The sequence below is a fragment of the Eptesicus fuscus genome, chromosome 16, assembly GCF_027574615.1.
Source record: "Eptesicus fuscus isolate TK198812 chromosome 16, DD_ASM_mEF_20220401, whole genome shotgun sequence".
In the NCBI taxonomy this organism is placed as follows: domain Eukaryota; kingdom Metazoa; phylum Chordata; class Mammalia; order Chiroptera; family Vespertilionidae; genus Eptesicus; species Eptesicus fuscus.
Genome location: NC_072488.1, coordinates 1575986 through 1599023, shown reverse-complemented (window position 1 = coordinate 1599023; position 23038 = coordinate 1575986). Strand labels below are relative to the sequence as shown.

The window sequence follows — 23038 nt, the reverse complement described above, 5'->3', positions numbered from 1 at the left end:
TGTGCTCCCGGTCAGCACCTCGATGGCTCTGCCCCCCCCCCCCCCCCCGGGCTCCTCCAGCCCGTGTGGGGACCTCAGGGTACCCTGCGGGGACTGTGGTCAGCGTTACCCAGGCCTCTGCTCTGGTGGCAGCTGGTCTCCCGGAGCCGCGTGTCCCACAGGAAGCATGGCAGTGCTTCTTGACCCTGTCCTCCTCCCTCGGTGTCGCATCACGGGCCCCTGACGCCCTGCGATGGTTCCCTGCTCGGCCCTGGACCGGGCACCTGCCAGGCCTCCTCTGGGCGGTGAGCGGCTCTGAGCTGGGACGGAGGCTGCAGGGAGCGGCTGTCGGGACCACGAGTCCCTCTTTCCAGCCTCCGCCCGCTTCCTCCGTGGAAAGGCATGGGGCCGCTGATCGGCTGGAGGGACACAGTGGGTGTGGCGGACTCCAGAGCGGCCAGTGCACGCCTCCACCCCGAGGGATGAAAACGAGGGCCTGGCTCTCACGGACAGTGCAGTCGGCGCCCAGAGGAAAGTGAGAAGCGATGGGCTCGGCCGCGGGCAGCTGCCGTTTCCACCACTGGCTCAGGCCTGGCCACGTGTCGGGCGAGTGCATGTCCCACTGACTTGTCTCTCGTTGCCAGGCGCGGCCGTGGACGGGACCGGCACAGACGCCGTGGGTAAGGCGGGCGCCGCTCCTCAGCTAACGGATGAGGTGTTGTCGCGGAAATAGGATGATGTAGTGATGACATGGTTGACATTTTAGAGGACAGTTAAGAGTAAATACAAAACCATATTCATGGCAGCTGCTTATTACTTCGTTTTTTAAAACATTGTCCTTAAAACACGGGGCTGAGCCAGTCCGTCACTTGGAGCTGATGCTTCTCTCACGTAAGGGAGAGGAAGTGACATTTTCCAACCAGGCGAACCGACAATAGCCTTCTTCTTCTTGGGGTCTTTGTGGCAAACTTGTCCCCTCAGCACCGCTCTTGATAGCTTCCTAGTCTCCCAGACCCACGCAGTCACGGTAAAGAGCCCTGAGAACAAGGTTGACACCAAACCAAACCAGGTCCCCCCGGGTGTGGGTGACAGCGGCCTCAGAGGCAGACACCTCCACGCTGCTGCCGTCACCGGGGAGTCAGGGCTGTCGGCTCTGGGTGGTTGTGACCTTTTTAAGAACCTTTACCATAACCCTCATCAGGACAGAAAAACAACTCAGGCCACGTGTCTGGTTGGAAGGAGTTTTAAACACGCCATCGTCGCCATGGCCAGTGCAGCTCCGTTGGTGGAGCAGTGACCAGTGCACCAGGAGGTCACAGTTCGCTTCCTGCTCAGGGCACACGCCAGGCTGCGGGCTCGATCCCCAGTAGGGGGCGTGCAGGAGGCAGCCAGCTGATGTTCCTCCCTCACTGAGGTTTCTCTCTGTCTCCCTCTCTCTCTCTCTCAAATCAATAAAAACATATTTAAAAAAACACACAACACAGCAGAAACCTCTCCATCACCAGAATAGTTATGTTAATCATAGTTTGCAGGGGTTTTCACCCTCCAATGATTGCTTGAGCTGCGAGGCTATTAAGGCCTCACTTTTTAAATGGTATTTTTTGGTGCATATACATGTGCTTCATGCCTAATGAAACAAAACAAATTTGGAAAAGTATGGTTTTGAACATTAACTATAGTGTAGCTAGAGAATATTTCATTTTATGACGTGATCATGTGAATTCCAAGTATTTAGATCTTGTTAAATTGGTCTGCAATAAATCATTGCATTTTTAAATCATAATATTTAACAATTAACTTTAAACTTGGAGGTAGTAGGATTATTGACTTTTCAGGACAAATTTGATTTAACTGGTTTTTTTTGTTGTTGAATGCACGGCCAGTGATTTCTTCTTTTAATAGAACATAAATGTTAATGAGAGTGCAATTTAAAAACTGCCAAGCCGTGTTAATGAGATGGAACTGCGGGGGGGCGGGGTGCCCCTCGCTGGTGCTTCGTGGAGGCGTTTGTGAGAGTGAGGGGAGAAAGGGACAGATGCTGCCTGTGTTGGTTAGATGTGTGTGTATCCCATGTTTGCTTTACACTCGTGTCCTTCATTCTGTTCTGTTCCTTCCTTGAAGCCGTGTGACTGTGGGTTTAACACGCAGAGACAGGTGCCGACACTTTCAGTGAGAGCTTCCTTCTCATTAAGCCGCTGGACGCAGCCTGGGCCTCCCTGCGGGGCTGTGCGCGCCCGCTGCTCCGCGGGGCCTCATAACCGCTGCTCGCAGCCTCTGCACCGCTCCTCTGGCCGAGCCGCACCCCGCTTCCTGCACCCCTTCCCGGGTGTGTCAGAGCTTACTGCTCCCTGCACCCCTTCCCGGGTGTGTCAGAGCTTACTGCTCCCTGCACCCCTTCCCGGGTGTGTCAGAGCTTACTGCTCCCTGCACCCCTTCCCGGGTGTGTCAGAGCTTAGTCCCCGCCACTCACCCGATGACGCTCTAGTGCTCATCGAGGTAATATCAGTCTGTTTTGTTAACGTTACTTTGGCCTGGAGAAATCTCCATTGGTGTGCACTTGGACATTTATACTTAGCAGTTTAAACAAACTAACATCCTTTGCACTCCATTTTTTGTGTTAGGAAATTTTTTAAGAAGAAATGGTGATGTATGCTGAAATTATCTGTTCTTGACTTGAAACAGGCGATTTTCAAGTGAGAACGCACGATGAACTGAGTATTGCCATTCTGTGCCCCGTGACCGAGTCCGTTTTTATTGTTTACCTGATGAGTCATTGCGTTTGCTTTTTCCTTATTGAGTTCGTTCCCGTTCTCCTTCCTTTTCTGAGATTCATTGGCACCAACTAATTTCATGACGTGATCATTATGGACAAGACCTGCGGTAACGCCCCTCCTGTGTTCCCAGAAGCACGCTGTAACGTTTAAGGCAGCTGCACCTTCCTCTCCCGATAGAGCTCAGCGCAGATAACTGAGTCAGACTGTAGCTTTGGTGGCGTTACAGGGCAACTGATTTCACCAAAGAAGCAAAAACACACACAGAGGAAGGAAAGTCTCTTCCATTAATGGCGTCGTGGCTGCTGTGGGTAGTGCTGCAGTGGGCACAGGGGCACCTAGAACTTCCTAAGTGAGTGTTCTCAGCGTGTTCCAGGTGGATGCCCAGAGGGGTGCTGGGTCACGTGGCAGTTCTGTTCTAGCGCTGAGGGGCCTCCGTGCTATTTCCCGTCCTGGCTGCCCCAGTAACCCCCGCCCCGCCCCCCAGTGGGAGGGTCCCTTGCTCCCGTCCTCCCAGCACTGCCTCCTCCCTTATTGCCAACAGGCATTCTGACACGGGGTGGCGGGGGCTCACTGCTGCCCCTGCGTTTCCCTCATGCCCAGTGGTGTCCCATGTTTGCACATGTCCGTGGCCATCCGTGTGTCTTCCGCGGGGAAGTTTCTGTCTAGGTCCTCTGCCAGGGATTGGATTTCACTGTGGTTATTAGTTGTCTGAGTCTCGATGTAGGTTGGGTATTAGCCCTTAGTGGAGTTATTGTTTGTACGTATCTCCTACCATTGGTCGGTGGCCTTTTTGTTTTGTTGATGGTTTTTTGTTTGCTCGTTCTTTGTTTTTTGCTGTGAAGGTGCTTTTTAGTTTGAAGTAGTCCCATTCCTTTATTTTCTTTTACTTCCCTTGCCTTTGGGGTCAAGTTCACAAAAGCTTCTCTCAGACCAAGGTCCATAAGTTTAGTGCCTCTATGTATTTTATTGTTTCAGGTCTTATATTTCAGTCTGATCCATTTTGTGGATCTGGAGAGTATCATGCGAAGTGAAATATGTCAGATGGAAGAAGACAAGAACCCTATGATTTTACTCGTGTGGGTGTCAGAAATAGCAACAAATGAATAAACAGCACAAACTAGCGAACAGATACGGAGCGCAGCAGGGTGGGCACCGAGGGGAGGGGCAGGAGACCAGGGAGTGCAGGGTCCAGTGCTTCGGGGCTGAGCACACGGCAGAGTAGACAGCTGTCTTACTGTGAAGTGGCACATCTGGAATTTCTAGAAGCTGGTGGTCAGCTTACAGAAAGCACTGGCGTTTCCCTCGGAGGTGGTGGGGTGTCCGAGCTCCGGCCGTGCGCCTCCAGGCTGGGCCTGTCCAGAGACGTGAAGACTGAGTTATCGACACAGCAGTGTTTTTTTGTTGTTTTTTTTTAAATATATTTTATTGATTTTTACAGATAGGAAGGGAGAGGGATAGAGAGTTAGAAACATTGATGAGAGAGAAACATCGATCAGCTGCCTCCTGCACACCCTGTACTGGGTATGTGCCCGCAACCAAGGTACATGCCCTTGACCGGAATCGAACCTGGGACCCTTCAGTCCGCAGGCCGGTGCTCTATCCACTGAGCCAAACCGGTTAGGGCGACACAGCAGTGTTTTGCTGTTAGTATTTTTGAAGCAATTGAACCGCAGACTATGTAACATGTGGCACATTTTCAATGTAAACTTGAATCAGAAACAAACTGAATAATGTGCTTGGTACAGTGTGTTCCAAGTCTTAGCACCCACACGTCTGTGGCCTGTCTCCTGCTCGTCACCTGCGGAGACGCCCCGGCCACGGAATCCCCCTCTGGGCAGCTGGCCTGGCCCCCGGCGCCCACGGCCAGAGGTGCTGTGTGTGGCTCTAGTCAGGCCACAGAAGAGGACGCGTGCTCGGCTTACCGCAGTGCCTCGCACTGGCGGGCGGCGGGCGGGATCCGCTCGGTCAGGTGCTGGTGGAGAGGCAGAGGAAACAGAGCTGCGTGTCCCGAGGAGAGGGCCCGTGTCGTCCTTGTGGGAGGAGGCCGAAGGCAGAGGACAGATCAGGTGGAACATCAGCCTCTGCTGGCGGGTCTGTCTGCGCTTTTGGTGCTCATCGCTGCTTCAGACGCTTCAGAGCTAGAGCGAGGGAGATGGGAGTCCTAAGACCCGCTGTGATGGGGTTCCGTCCACGTCTACCACGAACTAGCCATTCATCCCGTGACTCTGGGCCTCCGTGTCCATGTCTGGACCACGGAGGCTCCTGTGCAGTCGACCACAGGCAGATCTTTCTGTCATGGATGTTCTTCTACATAAATACCAGGATGACTGTTGCTTTGGCTTTTCTTTGAAAGGAGACCACCCTGTCATGGGTTGTGTTTACTTCACGTGTGAAGAGGAACTGCTTTATGGTTACACGGTATCGAACAGCGTAGGGAAGTCTAGACCCTGGAGCTGATCCAGGTCTGACACTGCTCAGCTGGTCTGTGAGGCAGGGAAAGCCGCTGGCTCCCTCTGAGACCACCCCGTGGGTTCCCTGTTTTATGTCTCGGCTCAGCCATTGCCCCAGACGCTTCAGAGCCGCACCTTCTGGGGCCGGCCTGGGCGTCCGCAGGTGCTCTCCCCCTTCAGAGGGTTTGGCAGGCTGTGGGTGCTGGGAGCGCTGCTGTGAGGACTAGGGTAGCGGAACCTGCTCCCACCACACTCCTCACTTGTCCTGTATTGAAAACACGTGATTGTTAACCCGAGTGCTGCACAGTGTGTCTTCCTGAGCCTTTCGGTCTGTGACTGCCTCTCTGACCTCCTGTTCACACGTGTGTTCTTCGCGCTGTTCCAGGGCTCGGGCCCGGTCCCCGGCGCGGGGGCGCTGAGCGCGATGACCGTGGATGCCGTGTGCGAGCGGCTGAAGCAGATCGAGGGGCTGGAGCCGAGCATGCTGCCGCAGTACTGCGCCACCATCCGCAAGGTGAGGCCCGCCTGGGGGGGAACGGGGGACGGGTCTGTGCACACAACACTGTGCCACCATCCGCAAGGTGAGGCCCGCCTGGGGGGGATCGGGTCTGTGCACACAGCACTGTGCCACCATCCGCAAGGTGAGGCCCAAAGTAGAGAGCGGGGTGGCTTCCCGGGGCTTCCGTCTGCCGGCCGCTGGCGTGGCATTTCCACTGAGAAGCGGGGACGAGGGTGCAGGAGCCCTCAGGGTGGCAGGCAGGAGCCCACCTGCAGGGACTGAGCCGTCCGGTGCCGCTGGGCTCCTCCCCTCCGCCAGCGAAAGGGTCAGTCCGGTGCCCCTCCGGCTGGTCGGGCTGTGGCAGAGGCGGCAGGCACGGCCTGGGCCCAGCTGGCTGGCCTCTCGGTGCTGACACGTCCCCGGGCGGGGCTCTCTCCCCGTCAGCGCTGTACCTGCCGGCCTGGCTCTTGGCCGTCCTGAGGCGGGTCCCCGGCCCCCGGGCACCTTCCCCGCAGGTTCGCCTGGAGACCGAACAGCGTCAGTCCCACCTGCGGCCCCCGCCATCCAGCCCGTCGGGCAGGGCGCTGCCTGTTAGGGGACATTTCGTGTTTCCCAGTCGGGCGGCTAGAGCTGTCTGAGTCGCCTGCTGCGGCTGAGAAACAGGTGTGCCGGGAGCTCAGTGGCTCTTTCTTCATCTGGAGCTCCGGCGACATGGCCGGCGGTGTCCCTCCGGCAGCTGCTGTGCATGCTGGGATGGGACAGATTGGAGGAGAGCACACCGGTGGGCGGGAGGTGGTATGGACAGAGCTGGGCGGCCGGTCCCTGAAGGGGTGGTGTCACTGAGAGCGAGGACGCTGGAAACGCTCGCGGCCTGCGGTGTCGGGCGCACACTCCGGCGGTGTCAGGTGGCCACGTCTCCTGGTCCCCGCTGTCTGTGCTGCGGGTGAGTGCACTTCACCCACCAGTGACCCAGAGCCCGTCACTCTCCCTCCGTCCTGTCCCCAGGCGAACATCAACGGCCGCGTGCTGGCGCAGTGCAACATCGACGAGCTGAAGAAGGAGATGAACATGAACTTCGGAGACTGGCATCTCTTCAGGAGCACAGTAAGGTCCTGGGGACTCCGGCGTCGTGGGAAGCAGGGCCAGGACGTGTGGGTCTAGACGAGGCTGTGTCTGTGGCTTCTTAAAAAGCACGGAGAATGCATTGGGTGCACCTGCCACTGCGTGTCCGTTAGGCAGGGCACACAGCACGTGATGGCCGCGGCCTCCGGCCTTTCCCCTGGGGGAGGCCCACTCCCCCTTCCCCTCGGCCGGCCTCTGGTCCGGCCCTAAAGCCCAGGCCGGGGCTGTCCTGGTCGGGCCTGCACGCCCCTCATAGCGAGAGTCCTACGTCTCCTCAGGAAACACTGCTCTCAGTGTCTGACCGCCCTCCACCCATTCGGTCCTCACTCCCAGCGTCCCCGGGGACACGTGTCCTCGCCTGCTCCGGCCAGGGCTCCGTCCAGCAGGCTCAGCAGAGCCCCGGCCCTTGCTGTTCCCTCAGCCGTTTCCCACCCGCTGACCCCCTGGTCCTGAGGCTCGGACGGGCCCCATGCTCCCTGGGATCCTGCCCCCCCCGCCCCCCGCAGTGGCTCTGATCACAACTGCTTTCTCCGCGGGAGCGCCGCCCAGCCCTGCCCCCCACACTCCCAGCTGCGTTTTGTTTTGTCCTTCAGTTAAACTAAGATAATCACGTAACGGTCAGATGCGAGCATGACATGCATATGATTGTGCCCATTCCTCCTCTTCGTGTGCACATGAAGGTGAGCAGGGACAGCACACACTGAAGGGTGAGCAGGGACAGCGCACACTGAAGGGTGAGCAGGGACAGCACACACTCACTGAAGGGTGAGCAGGGACAGCGCACACTGAAGGGTGAGCAGGGACAGCACACACTGAAGGGTGAGCAGGGACAGCGCACACTGAAGGGTGAGCAGGGACAGCGCACACTCACTGAAGGGTGAGCAGGGACAGCGCACACTCACTGAAGGGTGAGCAGGGACAGCGCACACTGAAGGGTGAGCAGGGACAGCGCACACTCACTGAAGGGTGAGCAGGGACAGCACACACTGAAGGGTGAGCAGGGACAGCGCACACTCACTGAAGGGTGAGCAGGGACAGCACACACTGAAGGGTGAGCAGGGACAGCGCACACTCACTGAAGGGTGAGCAGGGACAGCACACACTGAAGGGTGAGCAGGGACAGCGCACACTCACTGAAGGGTGAGCAGGGACAGCGCACACTCACTGAAGGGTGAGCAGGGACAGCGCACACTGAAGGGTGAGCAGGGACAGCGCACACTCACTGAAGGGTGAGCAGGGACAGCACACACTGAAGGGTGAGCAGGGACAGCGCACACTCACTGAAGGGTGAGCAGGGACAGCACACACTGAAGGGTGAGCAGGGACAGCACACACTGAAGGGTGAGCAGGGACAGCACACACTGAAGGGTGAGCAGGGACAGCACACACTGAAGGGTGAGCAGGGACAGCACACACTGAAGGGTGAGCAGGGACAGCGCACACTCACTGAAGGGTGAGCAGGGACAGCACACACTGAAGGGTGAGCAGGGACAGCACACACTGAAGGGTGAGCAGGGACAGCGCACACTCATGAAGGGTGAGCAGGGACAGCACACACTCGGGGACATGCACTTGCTGAGTTGCTGCTCATCTCCAGGAGGATAGCCTGGTTTTCTTTCTAAGAATCTCTGATGCTTCTGCCCTGCGGCCTGTCGGGCGCGGGGGGGGGGGTGGGGGTGTGTGTGTCAGGTGAGCGGTGCCTCCTGTGAAGGTTCTGGAAGGGGATGTGCTCTAAGGGGCGCTTCTCCTTGAAGGTGCTGGACCTGAGGAGCGCCGAGCACCAGGTGGCCGCGGAGGACCTGCGTCTGCTCAATGAGAACAACAGCGGCCCCGCGCCCCCGGGGGAGGCGGCGCGCAGGCCCCCCCACGAGCTGCCGCACACCGAGCTCTCGGGCCAGGCCCCCTACACCCTCAACTTCAGCTTCGAGGAGCTGAACACGCTGGGCCTGGACGAGGGCGCCCCGCGGCACAGCAACCTCAGCTGGCAGGTACGGGGCCGAGGAGGGCGGGCGGGAGGGCCGTGGTCAGCTGATCGGGGTCTGGGGTCCTGAGTGTCCCCCTCAGAACCACTCCTGGCCTGAGGGGGAGCCGAGGGAGGAGCGCGGTGGCTGGTGGCTGGGATGCGGGCGAGCGCAGACCGGAAGGCGGGTGGTGAGGGCCGCCGGACTGGCTGCGGGTTCCGTGTCAGCAGAGCTGCCTCCGCCTGCTGCCTGAGTCTCCATGTCTCTCCTCCTCTCCGTCTGTTCTTTGCTCCTCCTTTATGAGCTTCTCTGGGGTCAAAGGCCAGTCTGACCCTAACTCTTCACCTTGGAGCCCGGGCCCGTGGGGCTCAGTGGTTGGGCGTCGTCCTGTGGACCGAGAGGTTGTGGGTTCGATTCCTGATCAGGGCACAGGCCTCGGTTGTGGCCTCGATCCCGTGTGGGGCGCCCAGGAGGCAGCCGATCCACGATTCTCTCTCTCCACTGGTGTTTCTCTCTCTCCCTCAACCTTTCTCTCTCTGAAATCAATGAAAGCACGTTCTTGGGTGAGGATTTAAAAGAATAAAACAGATAAGTAAATAACCTTCACGTTGGAAATCAGTCCTTTAAAAATATTTTATTTCTGTTGACAAGACCGCCTGCTGGCTCAGGCTCCCACTCCCGCTGTGGCGGCTCCGGGACCCCCCACCCCCCACCTCCGAGCTGCAGGCCCTTTAAGGCTTTTCCTTTTTTTTTTTTTTTGCATTTTGAGTATATTTTACTCTGAATTGAAATTTGACAGAAACATTATGTCTTACAAGTTGAGAAAGGTGTTTCTTTTTTTTTTTTTTTTTTAACATACATTGAAGATAGGAGTATTTTGTTTTTGAGATATATCTCTAATCTTCCTTCTCTTTTCAAAGGGGAATTTTTACATCTTATCAATGAAGTTGGCTTTTTCAAAAGAAAAGTTAAAATTTTGAAGTTTTGAAATAAGTGTTAAGATTATTTGTTAATACAACCTTTAATTTATACTTTAACATATTAAACTAATTTTATTAAAATTTTTTTAAATTAATATATTTTATTGCTTTTTACAGGGAGGAAGGGAGAGGGATAGAGAGCTAGAAACGTCGATGAGAGAGAAACATTGACCAGTTGCCTCCTGCACACCCCCCACTGGGGATGTGCCCGCAACCAAGGTATATGCCCTTGACCGGAATCGAACCTGGGACCTTCCAATCCGCAGGCCGATGCTCTATCCACTGAGCCAAACCGGTTTCGGCTAATTTTATTAAAATTTGTATAAAGTTTCCTAATAACAGGAAAATTACCCATAGTTCACAGCTTTTGTTAAACTATCATGCAGAATTCTTTTTAAAAGAATTTGGTGTGTTGAAGACTTTAAAAATTCTTAGTATACACATATATTTCCTAAGCTGGTGTTTATTTATTTTTTTTTTTATTTATTTTTTTTTTAAATATCCTCGGGTGAGGATTTTTTTTTTTTTAATATATTTTATTGATTTTTTACAGAGAGGAAGGGAGAAGGATAGAGAGTTAGAAACATCGATGAGAGAGAAACATCGATCAGCTGCCTCCTGCACACCCCCCACTGGGGATGTGCCCGCAACCAAGGTACATGCCCTTGACCGGAATCGAACCTGGGACCCTTCAGTCCGCAGGCCGACGCTCTATCCACTGAGCCAAACCGGTTTTGGCAAGCTGGTGTTTATTATGCCCCTCCTTTTTTTTAAGGTGGAGAGTTTTGTGGTTTTTTAAAAAAATATATATTTTTGTTAATTTCAGAGAGGAAGGGAGAGGGAGAGAATCATGGATCGGCTGCCTCCTGCACACCCCACACTGGGATCGAGCCCACAACCCGGGCGTGTGCCCCGACTGGGAATCGGACCGTGACCTTCTGGTTCCTAGGTCGCCACTCAACCACTGAGTCCTGCAGGTGCCCCCCCCCCCCTTTTTGCTCCCCTGAATGCTCACGTCATTTTTCTCTGCATTCACAGTCCCAAACGCGCAGAACGCCCAGCCTCTCGAGCCTCAACTCCCAGGACTCCAGCATCGAGATCTCCAAGCTGACGGACAAGGTGCAGGCCGAGTACCGAGACGCCTATAGGGAGTACATTGCGCAGATGTCGCAGTTAGAAGGGGGGCCGGGCTCCGCGGCCGTCAGTGGCAGGTCCTCCCCTCACAGCACATGCTACATGGGGCCCAGCTCCTCGGGGGGCTCCCTCCACTCCGCCCTGGAGCCGGAGAAGGCCAAGGACGGCGAGCCGAAGCCGGAGGATGGGCGGAAGCCGTTCCTGATGAAGAGGGCCGACGTCCTCGATTACTCCTCGTCCGGGGTCTCCACCAGCGACGCCTCCCCCCTGGACCCCATCACTGAGGAGGACGAGAAGTCCGACCAGTCCGCCAGCAAGCTCCTCCCGGGCAGGAAGTCCTCCGAGAGGCCCAGCCTCTTCCAGACGGACCTGAAGCTCAAGGGCGGGGGCCTGCGCTACCAGAAGCTTCCCAGCGACGAGGACGAGTCTGGCCCGGAAGAGTCCGACAACACGCCCCTGCTCCGCGACGACAAGGACAGGAAGGCCGAGGGCCGGGCGGAGAGGGCGGCCCGGTCCCCGGAGCGCGGCGCCGAGCCCATCCGCACCTTCATCAAGGCCAAGGAGTACCTGTCGGACGCCCTGCTCGACAAGAAGGACTCGTCCGACTCGGGCGTGCGCTCCAGCGAGAGCTCGCCCAACCACTCGCTGCACAACGAGGCGGGCGACGCGCGGCTGGAGAAGGCCAACCTCATCGAGCTGGAGGAGGACGGCCCGGCGCCGCGGGGGCTGCCGCGCAGCCTGAGCGGCCTGCCGGACGCCGGCCTCGCCCGCATGTCCATCTGCTCCGAGGACAAGCAGAGCCCGTCCGAGTGCAGCCTGATGGCCAGCAGCCCCGAGGAGGGCTGGCCCGCCTGCCCCAAGGCCTTCAACCTCAACCGCACGCCCAGCACCGTGACCCTCAACAACAACAGCGCCCCGGCCAGCAGGGCCGACCGGAGCCTCGACGAGCGGGAGGGGCCCCGCGACACGGCCCCCGTGCTCCTGCGGCCCAGCCCCAGCTCCACGGCCCTGCAGAATGAGAACCTGAGGAGCCTGGCGCCCAAGCGGGGCCCGCGGGCCAGCTACGCCCGGCTCTCCAAGGAGTCCTCCGAGCTCCTGGCCGCTGCCGACAGCACCGGCTTCGGGGAGGAGAGGGAAAGCATCCTTTAGGGACCCCGCAGGGGGCGCCCCGAGGCCGTGACAGCGCCGACCGGGTTGTAGGGCGAGGGCACCCTTTCATTCCCATAGGAGCGCGGGGCCGTGGGGTGGGGAGAGGACACGCGCACACAGCAGGAGGGCCGCTGCGGCTCAGTCTGCCCGTTGCCTTTGTAATTAGCTTTCACACTCACCGTTGTTTTAACTTCCATCGGCACAGACCCCATAGAAATGCTTGAGACCATCGGAGGATAAGGATCGGTCCGGTATCTTACTCACATATGAAGGCTGTGATTTGCCAAAGAAAACAGCCCCCTCGGACCGCTCACAGGTGCTGAGGGGAGGCTGGGTGTGAGACGAACCAGAGCCCAGGTCGCTTTTAGCGGCAAAAGATAAGGACTGACGGGTGTGGAGTGGCCCAGAGACGAGGCAGACAGAACAGCGCAGATGCCGTGGAAGTAGTCCGATTGCTTATCAAAGGGTTTTAACTGTAAGTGGGAAATTCATGACAAAAGCGTTTTAAAACTGATGAGAAAGTGGGTCCAAAGCCCCAGTCGCGCCTCAGGGGCTGCGGTGTGGCCTGTAGGGCGGGGCCGTGACCTCCCCACGACCTGGGCGCTCGTCTCTCTGGTCTCGGCCCGGCTTCCGGCAGGCCACCGGCCTGGGACCGCCTGTCTGCTCGGTAACTGAATCGTGTGCCCAGCGTCCCCCTCCGTGCCTGGCAATGAGGGGGCCCTGACTCGCGGGAGAAGAGGCGCGCTCAGAAGTATCCGTGGATGGAGAGGAGGAGGGAACAGTGTGTCAGAACTGCACGTGGCCTCCCGTCCCGGGGAGCTGAGCGCTTTCATCTTCTAAATCAGCATGTTAATTCGGGGGGTGGGGGGAGGTCCTAAGAAGGAAGTTTTTTAAAAAGTCGAACAACATACAAAGCAAGGGTGACGAGGGCGAAGCTGGTGTGGCTGTGGCCTCCCGGCTGTGGGCGAGGAGGAGGATGGCGTTGGAGGTTCCGTGGGCGGGACCCCGCCAGGCGCGGGGATTTCTAACTCACGTAGATGAATTCTTGCAGCGTGGCGGTCTCGAGATGTTAGATGTGACTGTAGAGTGTGAGACCTAGATCCAGTGTCACACCGTGATGGTTCCACTTCACGACCTTCATCCATGTGCGATAAGTTGTTGGCTTGACCAGCCATTGTGCAGTGTAGTTGCTGTTTGGGGTCTCCCTGCCTGAGGCTCACGTGTCTAACTTTTTCCTAGCGTGTTGTTTTGCACGACCCTAACCGTGTTGTGACCAGTCAGCAGAGGCAGGATGTTCGACCTCGGATACTGAAACGCTAGCTTTAGGGTTTCTGTGTGGAGCGTGCAGTGCCGTGTAGTCAGTAATTGTCTCCGAGGAGCACCTCCCTCCCGGGGAGCGGATGCCGCTCGGGGCACGCAGGGTGCCGATGCTGCTTGTGACGTGCGCACTGTGGTTCTCGGTGTACAAAAAACTAGAAAATAAAGAGATTGCATGCGACTCGGCTCGGAGTTTTTATTCATCCGGCGATGGTGGTGCTCGTGCTGTGCTGGTCTCTTCACGTGTCCGGAGCCTGTTAGGGGCGTCCAGGCTCGGGCAGCCCTGCCCCGGCAGCTCTGGGCCGCCACCGGCCCCGGATCTGGGTCCGGCCCAGCGCGCGGAGCTCTCGGCAGCCGGGCCGGCGGCAGCTCGGGGCCGTGCGTCTGTCGCTGCGAGAAGTCGGTTGTCCAGGTCCTGGGGCCATCGGTTACTGGATGAACTCTCTGGAAGTTTGCTTCTCCACACTCACAGAAGTCAACAAACCAGTCACACCATCACCCGTGCAATCTGTGTGTGTGTGTGTGTGTGTGTGTGTGTGTGTGTGTGTGTGTGTGTGTGTGTGTTTATAATGTGTGGTGTGTGTGTGTGTGTGTGTGTGTGTTTATAATGTGTGGTGTGTGTGTGTGTGTGTGTGTGTGTGTTTATAATGTGTGGCTCGGCCTGGTTCCCACGCGTGCAAATCTGCGTTAGGCCGGGGGAAATGGTAGGAAAGAACACCGGTGCCCTGATCTTGCCAGTCCCTCCGTCTGCAGCGTCAGCTTACATGTGTGTAAACTGCCTCACCTGCACTGGAGCCAGGTGGTCTGTCCCCTGGCACCGCAGTGAGCCAGGCCGCTCCCTGGGCGTGTGGGCGGCGCCCGGAGGGACCAGGACGGACCACAGCTGCTGTGGCTCTTGCCCGGCGCCTTCCCAGAGCTCAGCGTCCAGGGCCACTCAGAGCGGAGCTCGGCCTCCTTACGCGGGAGTGTGTGTCACCTACGTGAGCTTCCTGTAGTGACAGTAATTCAAGTGCCCAGCCTGGAACGTTTAGAGCCTTGTTTGCTGAAGGCCTCATCTTCCATGGGCCTCTCTTTAGACTGCATGTCACAGCTCTGCGGTAAAATCTATTTAATCATCTTTTCCTTGCCAACACCATTAGAAAAAGAGTTTTTGAATGAAATTAAGTATTTTTCCTTCTGGCTAAAAAACTAAAAATAGTTTTAATACTACATAATCTTTGGTAATACCAGGAATTCTCAGCCTATTTACAAGTTTCCCAGAGTTGAAAGCCCTGAATTCCTGGATAACTGACTAAATCAGCATAACTCCCAGGAAAAGCGAGGGCTAGGGGGCGCTGTTCCTTTACCGCAGGGATCAGTGGCTTAGAGGGAATGAGCCCGGGGCGGGGCAAGTGCAATCAGATCCTCTCCTGGCCAAGGCCCCGGGGCCCTCCTGCTGTCCAGGCTTGGGCTGCGGGCAGCGGGCAGCGGGCAGCAGGGGAGAGACAGGCGGGCATTTTTGCTCGGGGTGGGGTGGCTAGATGAAATGACTGCACCTTTAATTCCCAGGCTGTGCTGCCCCTCCTCTCCCCTCCCTCCCCATTGCAGGTGGGGACCATCATCACGCAAATGAGCTGGTTAACTCGGCTCTGCTGCCCGGGGCCTCGTTAACGCATCTCAACCAGAAAGAAATCTCTATGTCCACGGGCCACACTGGATGGACTTGTGGCTCATCACTTCCGAAAGGTTGAGGATCCCTGGTTGAGGCTGATGAGCTAGAGATGGAATTGAGAATTCTATCTAATAATCTAATAAAGGGGGATATGCTAATTGACCATCACTCCATCACAAAGATGGCTGCACCCACAGCTGAGGCCAAGTTCCCATAAGAAGCCTTAACGAGCAATCAGCAGGGACCTGAGGCTACGCCCTCCCCCGTCCCCGTGGGGCTTGACAGGGGACCTCAGGCCACATCCCCCAACTGTAGGGCTTGACAAGGGACCTCAGGCCATGCCCCCCAACTGCAGGGCTTGACGGGGGACCTCAAGGTGCGCTTCCCGTCCTGGTGCTGGGCTAGGGGACCTCAGGCTGCTCCCCCCACCCCAGCACCAGGCTGGGGGACCTCAAGCCATGCCCCCCACCAGGTGAGGCTTGACAGAGGACTTCAGGCCGTGCCCCCCACCCTGGCATCAGGCAGGGGGACCTCAGACTGCACCCCTGCCTGGCAGGGCTTCACGGGGGACCTCAAGGCACACCCCTTGCCCTTGTATGGGTTGGGGGACCTCAGGCCATGCCCCCCGTCCTGGCGCCGGGCCAGGGGACCTGAGGCTACAGCCCCTGCCCAGTGGGACTTGACAAGGGTGGGACTGGCCAGGCCTGGATCTAACCTATTGCGGGGGGAGTGGGGGTTGGGGAGGGCGGCCGGGTCTGGGTCTCACACGATTTTGAAGTGCATGTGGGTAGGTGGGGACTTGACTCTGGGTCCCGTGGTGCACCCCAGACTCTAACAGGAGGAAGGTTTTCATATACATTTTACTAATTTTCTTTCATCTCTGACACTCATCTCTGACACTTCTATTATAGAAAAAGGGCAAATAGCAATACTAAATTATTTCCTCTAATTAATCCCCTTTTAATGTGCATGAATTTCGTGCACCGGGCCACTAGTCTCATATAATTGTAAACGCTTTCCTGCCTAGGGAGACCTGCCGCCCCTGGGATAGAGGCCCTGCAGAGGATCGGTTTAAGCGAAGGTAGGTGAGAACCCCTTCCCCGCACAGGGAAGCCAGTGTGGAAAACAGCTGTGACCCATGAGAGAGTTCACGTCCTCGCCATTTTAAGAATAGAGTGAAGCTAGAAACATCTAGATTAATGGCTAGAAATCCACCACTGTCACCCACAAAGCCTAACTGTGCAGGTAGCAATACTAGTGAGCCCAGTGTTAACTCAGAGCTGCTGCCTGGGGCCTGGTTAAGCCTGGTTAACTAGACTCTACTGCCCAGGCCAGGTTAACTCTGCTCTGCTGCCCAGGCCTGGTTAACTCAGCTCAGCTGCCTGGGCCTGGTTAATTCAGCTGCCTGAGCCTGGTTAACTCAGCTCTGCTGCCGGGGCCTCGTTAACTCAGCTCAGCTACCCAGGCCTGGTTAACTCAGCTCAGCTGCCTGGGCCTGGTTAACTCAGCTCAGCTGCCTGGGCCTGGTTAACTCAGCTGCCCGGGGCCTGGTTAACTCAGCTCAGCTGCCTGAGCCTGGTTAATTCAGCTGCCTGAGCCTGGTTAACTCAGCTCTGCTGCCTGGGGGCCTGGGGGCCAGCAGCCTCATGGCCAGGGCATCCCACTCTGGCACTGGGGAGCACAGCGGTCTGACTGGGGCCTGGTGGCGGCAGGATGAGCTCCATCCTGAACTCCTTCCTGAACTCCCCGTCGCTGTGGCGTGAAGAGAGGAAAGAATTACAAGAACAAAGAGTCAGTAGAGAAGGGAGAGCAACCATTTGCAGACCAACAGTAGAATGATTCTTTAAAAAAAAAAAACTTGTTAATGCTTTTATTCGTTTCAGAGAGAGGAAGGGAGAGGGAGAAATAGAAACATCCATAACGAGAGAGAAACATGGATCGGCTGCCTCCTGCACGCCCCCCACTGGGGATCAAGTCTGCAAACTGGTCACGTGCCCTGACCGGGAATCAAACCTCGGCCTGGTTCTCAGGTCAATTGCTCAACCACTGAGCCACCGGTCAGGGCTACTGGGACTTAGTTTTTTCTGAATTTTAACAGCGTGAAATAATATGTCACACATGGACCAGAACTTGGATAAATGAAACTTCACTTTAACAAAGGGCAGAGCTGCCTGCTCCGGGTTCAAGTGAAGCAGCTGCTTGAAATAGTTGGGACGGCCTCGCTCGCCGTCCCTGCCGAACTGCCGCCGCTTTATGCTTCTTTACCTCCTTCCCTTTCAAGGCAGCCAGGGCTCTGGATCTTGGCGCCTGCCCCGAGCCTGGGTCTCCCACGCGGCTGAGCTCCCGACACTGGCTCCTCGCCAGCCGGAGGGGAGAAGAGACTGCGCCCCCGTCAGGGCCCGTGCCGGCGGCCGGAGGAGGGGTCCCCGCGCCCCAACAGGCTCGTGGTTCTCCGTTGTTGAATTTGAGTTGGTTTTGGTGAAATGTTCCGTTTAGAAAATGCTCGGTAGAAGCCCACGTGTAGAGTGAGAAGCACGTGAGCGAGCACATGGCCTGCGACCTCCTCTCGTCGAGGGGCCTCTGGGCAAATGTTTCATGAAACGCTGGGGGGTATTTTCAGAATTCCGGCTCCTGGCTTGTGCATCGCCTAAGCTGTGTTCTGAGAATGTAGGCTGCAGGTTGTTGTACTTAATGCAAATTAAACTGCTTTTATTTTTAAAGAAACCACTTTCTTTGGAGTTTTGTTTTTCTTCCTCTTGCTTTTACCTGGGTTCTTTTCACTCTGTGTGTCTTTAGTTATTGTCTGATGTTGTCCTGCGTCCCTCCGAGTTTACAGGAGACCTTGCTGGAGCCGGGCAGGGCAGGAGCGCCGAGGCCAGCCCGGGCTGAGGCCAGCGGGCGCCGGGCAGCACCTGTCAGGGGCGGGGACGCAGACACCGTGGCCACCCGCAGGGTCCGCCCCAAACCGCACTGACCATCGGCTCACCTGTGCGCACAGGTCCCCACAGCCAGCCCGGCCCCGCCTCCTCACCCTTCGCCTGTCCGGCCCCCGAAGGCTTTTGTGTGACCCTGGGGATCTTCCCAGACGTCGCCTCTGTGACGGCTCCAGAGGGCGACCCCAGCCCGGTGCACGTGGCCATCGGGGGGCGAGGCTGCGCGGGCCGCGGAAGGACTGGGAAACTGGCCACTCACGTCCTCAGCTTGGCCCGTGTGGAGATGCCCGTCCCGTAAAGGGTTGTAACTGCAGGATCAGATTAAGATGGTGCAACGCCACTCGGCATTTAGGCGGTTGAAAATGTTTCCCGCCCGGCCGCGAGGCTCAGCAGCTGAGCCGGGGTTGCTGATCCCCAGGAGGGGGCGTGCAGGAGGCAGCCCATGGATGCTCCTCTTTCATCGATGGATGTCTCTCTCTCTCCCTCTCCCTTCCTCTCTCTCTAAAAATCAATAAAAACTTATTTATTTATTTATTTATTTATTTATTTTTAAAAAGAGCCCCAGCTGGTTTGGCTCAGTGGCTAGAGCATCGGCCTTCGGACTAAAGGGTCCCTGGTTCGATTCCTGGTCAGGGCACGTGCCCGGGCTGCAGGCTCGATCCCCAGTGTGGGGCGTGCAGGAGGCAGCCGATCCGTGATTCTCCCTCATCATTGGTGGCTCTCTCTCCCTCTCCCTCTCCCTTCCTCTCTGACATCAAGGGGGAAAAATGTTCCAGGCACAGCAGCTATGGCGACAGCTGGCGTGTTCCTCTGCGCCCGAGGCGGGGTGCCGCGTTGTTACTTAGGGGTGGGCCAATTCTGACCTTTGCCACCATCCACTTCACTTTCAGCTGTATTTGCTCCACGATCACGGGCTCCCCGTTCTAAGACAGGGTTGGGGTCTCCGGAAGGGCTATCCACATAAGACAAGTAAAGGTCTTAAGTCTACAGCCACGTGGTTATATTTATAGAGAAAACAATCGTTTTGCTTTAAACATCAAACATAGTTGTTTCTACTGAAAACTTTGGAACAATGTTCAAGTTTTGGTTATAAATTTATTGACTTTCTTTAACGTCCTTTATCCCATCATTATTATTTTTTAAAGTAACTGTTGTTGAAAGTATTCTATATGTCCCCTTTTCCCCCCCATTTACCCCCTCCAGCCCGTCCCCCCCACCCCCTGCCCCAGGCCTTCAGCACCCCACTGTCTGTGTCCATGGGTGATGCATTTCTGCATACAAGGTTTTTGGTTGATCACCTCCCACCCGCCTTCCCTCCGAGATTCCGCACTCTGTTCCATGCTTCCATGTCCGAATCCACTCTGTTCCTCAGTTTATTTTGTTCATTAGATTCCACATATAAATGAGATCATGTGATACTTGTCTTTCTCTGACTGGCTTATTTTGCTTAGCATAATGCTCTCCAGGCCCCTCCATGTTGTGTTAAAGGGTAAGGGGTCCTTTTTTGCTGCTGCATAGTATTCCATGGTATAAATGTACCACAGCTTTTTTATCCACTCATCTACTGATGGGCACTTGGGCTGTTTCCAGATCTTAGCTATTGTAAATTGTGCTGCTATGAACATAGGGGTGCATACATTCTTTCTGATTGGTGTTTCGGGTTTCTTACGATATATTCCTAGAAGTGAGTCACTGGGTCAAATGGCAGTTCCATATTTAATTTTTTGAGGAAACTCCATACTGTTTTCCATAATGGCTGCACCAGTCTGCATTCCCACCAGCAGTGCACGAGGGTTCCCTTTTCTCTACATCTTTGCTACCACTTGTCATTTGTTGACAGTAGCCATTCTGGCGGGTGTGAGGTGACACCTCACTGTCGTTTTAATTTGCATCTCCCTGATGATCAGTGCCTTTGAGCATGTTTTCATATGTCCCTTGGCCTTCTGTGTGTCCTCTTTGGAGAAGTGTCTGCTTAGGTCCTTTGCCCATTTTAAACTGGATTGTTTGTCTTCCTTTTGTTAAGTTGTCTGCGTTCTTTATGCATTTGGAGATTAACCCTTTGTCGGATGTATCCTTGCCAGCTATGTCCTCCGTGCAGGGGGCTCCCTTTTCGTTTGGTTGATGGTCTTTTCCTTAGGTTCGGGGTCAGACCTGCACGCAGTGCGCACGTAAGCGGGATGTCCTTGCTCCGTGTGCGGTCTTAGTGCGAGGTGGCTTCCACATCCTGCCTCTGTCTGTGGGGACCATGTGCCAGGCCCGTCCGCCCGGTGCCCGTCCGTCTCTAAGCTGAGTCTCACCTGAGTCTTCAGGAAGCTGCCTTCCCGGCGGGGCGGGCTTTCCTCTGGGGAGCCTGTCCTCTCTCTGCCCTGCCAGGCGCATGCTCCTCCCTCGCAGCCGACACGCTGTGGCCTCCTGGCCCGGCATCTGCTGTTGAAATGCGGGGTCGGGGTGCCCCTCACCGCTGACACACCTCCCACAGCCAGGGAGTGCCCGCCCGCGCCTCCTCGCTGCCCCGGGGAGACTCGAGCCTGGTGGGTAGCAGGGTAACGGGTTTATTACTGACACAGCTGCAATGAGTTGGAAAAAAAATTGAACCTCAAACACGTTGGACGCGTCTAATGAAAGACACGGGACCGAGCGCGGTGCTGTGTCCCTTATGGGGCGGGAGTCCCGGGCGCAGCCCGTGCGTGGAGGGGAGAACTCGCACTCCAAGGGTTGGCGGCAGCGTGTTGGGACCCACCCTGGTCCTGGCGGCCGTGACGACGAGGGAGGGACTGTGACGCATTTGGCAGAAATGGAAGTGACCATCATTTGGAGAAAAGCATTCATGTCAAAGGTCGTGTGGAGACAAGTTTTCCTGTGAAACGTAAATCCAGGAGCAGGGCTGGTTGGAAGGACACGAATGAAGACTGTGGCCTGGACACCGCGCCAGGCACGGGGCATCGGGACCAGGCGCGGGAGGCGTTGTCGACGCGGCAGCGGGACCAGTCCCCCCCCCACCCCCACCCCCGCCCTCGAAGGCGAGGAAGCCAGACACCCCGACGGCAGACAAGAAAGTGGATGAAAAGGGAAGGTTGGACCTGGCTGCCTGGGCTCAGCGGTTGAGCCTTGACCTATGAACCCGGAGGTCCCGGGGTCAATTCGCGGTCAGGGCACAGGCCCAGGTTGCAGGCTCCATCCCTAGTGTGGGGCGTGCAGGAGGCAGCTGATCAGTGTTTTTCTCTCATCACTGATGTTTCTCTCTCTCCCCCTCTCCCTTCCTCTCTGAAACCAATAAAAATAGATTTTAAAACAAACAAAAAACCCTCCAGGTGACTGTTCCCTCCGATCAACGGCGGAAACGGCCCACGTGGCTTCCCATGGAGAGTGAGAGCACGACCGACCGATTGTGTGGAGCAAGTTCCCAAGAATTAAAGTCCCCCCCCCCCCCACGAGTGGCACGCCAGTCACAGCTGGGCGGGCGTGGGGTGGGAAGAGGGCCTGGATTTTATCCTCGGCCCCACACTTTGTTATTCCACTTGCTACTAAACAATGATCCCAAATCCAGACGTTCACTAAGATGATCTGCTGTCCGAGTCGCTGGCTACACCTCTCTCCACCTGTGCCGAAGCTCTCCCTGACACCGGGCGGCAGAGACCACTCACCTTAGCCACGGCTGCACTGACGGCCAGAGCTTCACAGGGGGAGTGAGATTGGGAAGAAAAGAACCGCCGTGAGTTACCAGGTTCCATGACGGGGAGGAGGGGGGGTCCTGAGCAGCTGCTTCCCCCGGGGTTAAGGGGACCAAGTGACCGTGGCCCGGCGAGCGCTGTGCGCGACCTCGGCCCTGACTGAAGAAGACGCGTGTGGCCGAAACCGGTTTGGCTCAGTGGATAGAGCGTCGGTCTGCGGACTGAAAGGTCCCAGGTTCGATTCCGGTCAAGGGCATGTACATTGGTTGCGGGCACATCCCCGGTAGGGGGTGTGCAGGAGGCAGCTGGTCGATGTTTCTCTCTCATCGATGTTTCTAGCTCTCTGTCCCTCTCCTTTCCTCTCTGTAAAAAGTCAATAAAATAAAAATAAAAATAAAAAAAAAGAGAAGAAGACGCGTGTGACCCTCACACCGAGGACCTCGGCAGCGGAAATGCCGAGCGCATCCGAGACAGAGCAGCCGCGCCCGAGGACTCACCCCCGGCCTCCCTCCTTCCCGCCAGTGCTTCTGCAGCGTCTCCGACGGCCGCGGCAGGAGGTCGGCCCTGCTCAGAGGGGGCCTCCTGCCTCTCACCAGAAGCGGGGGCGGGGGGGTCAGGACACCTGGGCGGGCTCTGGTTCCCCCACCCGGAGGCCCCAAGTTCTCGATGGGAAGACCTGTGTAGCCACCCTCCAAGGCGGCCCCAGAGGCCCCTCCCGTGCTCACACCCTACACCCTTGGGGTCCCCCACCCCCCTCCCCCGTTGTTCCAGGGTTGGTCTCTGTGGTCCACAGTGGCGGTATGTCACTCGCTGGGGTCATTTATAAAGTGATCCAGCCCTGACTGGTGTGGCTCAGTGGATAGAGCGTCGGCCTGTGGACTGAGGGGTCCCGGGTTCGATTCCGGTCGGGGGCATGTACCTTGGTTGCGGGCACATCCCCAGTGGGGGGGGGTGTAGGAGGCAGTTGATCGATGTTTCTAACTCTCTATCCCTCTCCCTTCCTCTCTGTAAAAATCAATAAAATATATTTAAAAATAAATAAATAAATAAAATAAAAGGGTGGCATCATCGTATCGGGTGGGAACGCAGGTCTGCTCTCTCCTGCGGTGACGGGCAAAGACCAAGGAGGGGGCACGTCTGGGCCTCGCCGGCGGGTCAAGACTGGGGGCTCATTCTCAGCAAAGCGGGACAACACCCCTGGGGCGGAGGGAACGAAGGACTGGGGCTGAGACCACTGCCATGCACCGGCCGTGAGTAACTGGAACGGAGCGAGGGGAAGGCCGGGCACGGGCAGGCCACCGAGCGGCGTGGCCAAGGCCGCCGTGGAGACGCCGGCCAGGAGGGTCTGGGTGGCGCAGGGAGGCGCTTGTCTGTCAGTCACACGTGGGACAGGTCCTTGTTAGCCACACTCACGGTCA

General features: G+C 56.8%; 1 protein-coding gene across 3 annotated transcripts in view; it reads left to right on the top strand.

The window, feature by feature from the left end:
• Positions 1–13546, top strand: part of KIDINS220 (kinase D interacting substrate 220) — a 62207-nt gene extending 48661 nt beyond the window's left edge. For all 3 annotated transcript variants that reach the window (XM_054727894.1, XM_054727895.1, XM_054727893.1), the window contains 4 exons: positions 5589–5717; positions 6708–6806; positions 8579–8812; positions 10804–13546. In XM_054727894.1, coding sequence (XP_054583869.1) covers positions 5589–5717; positions 6708–6806; positions 8579–8812; positions 10804–12048 — 1707 coding nt within the window. In that variant the 3' untranslated portion in view covers positions 12049–13546. The remainder of the gene's footprint in view (positions 1–5588; positions 5718–6707; positions 6807–8578; positions 8813–10803) is intronic.
• The last annotated feature ends 9492 nt before the right edge of the window (positions 13547–23038 follow it).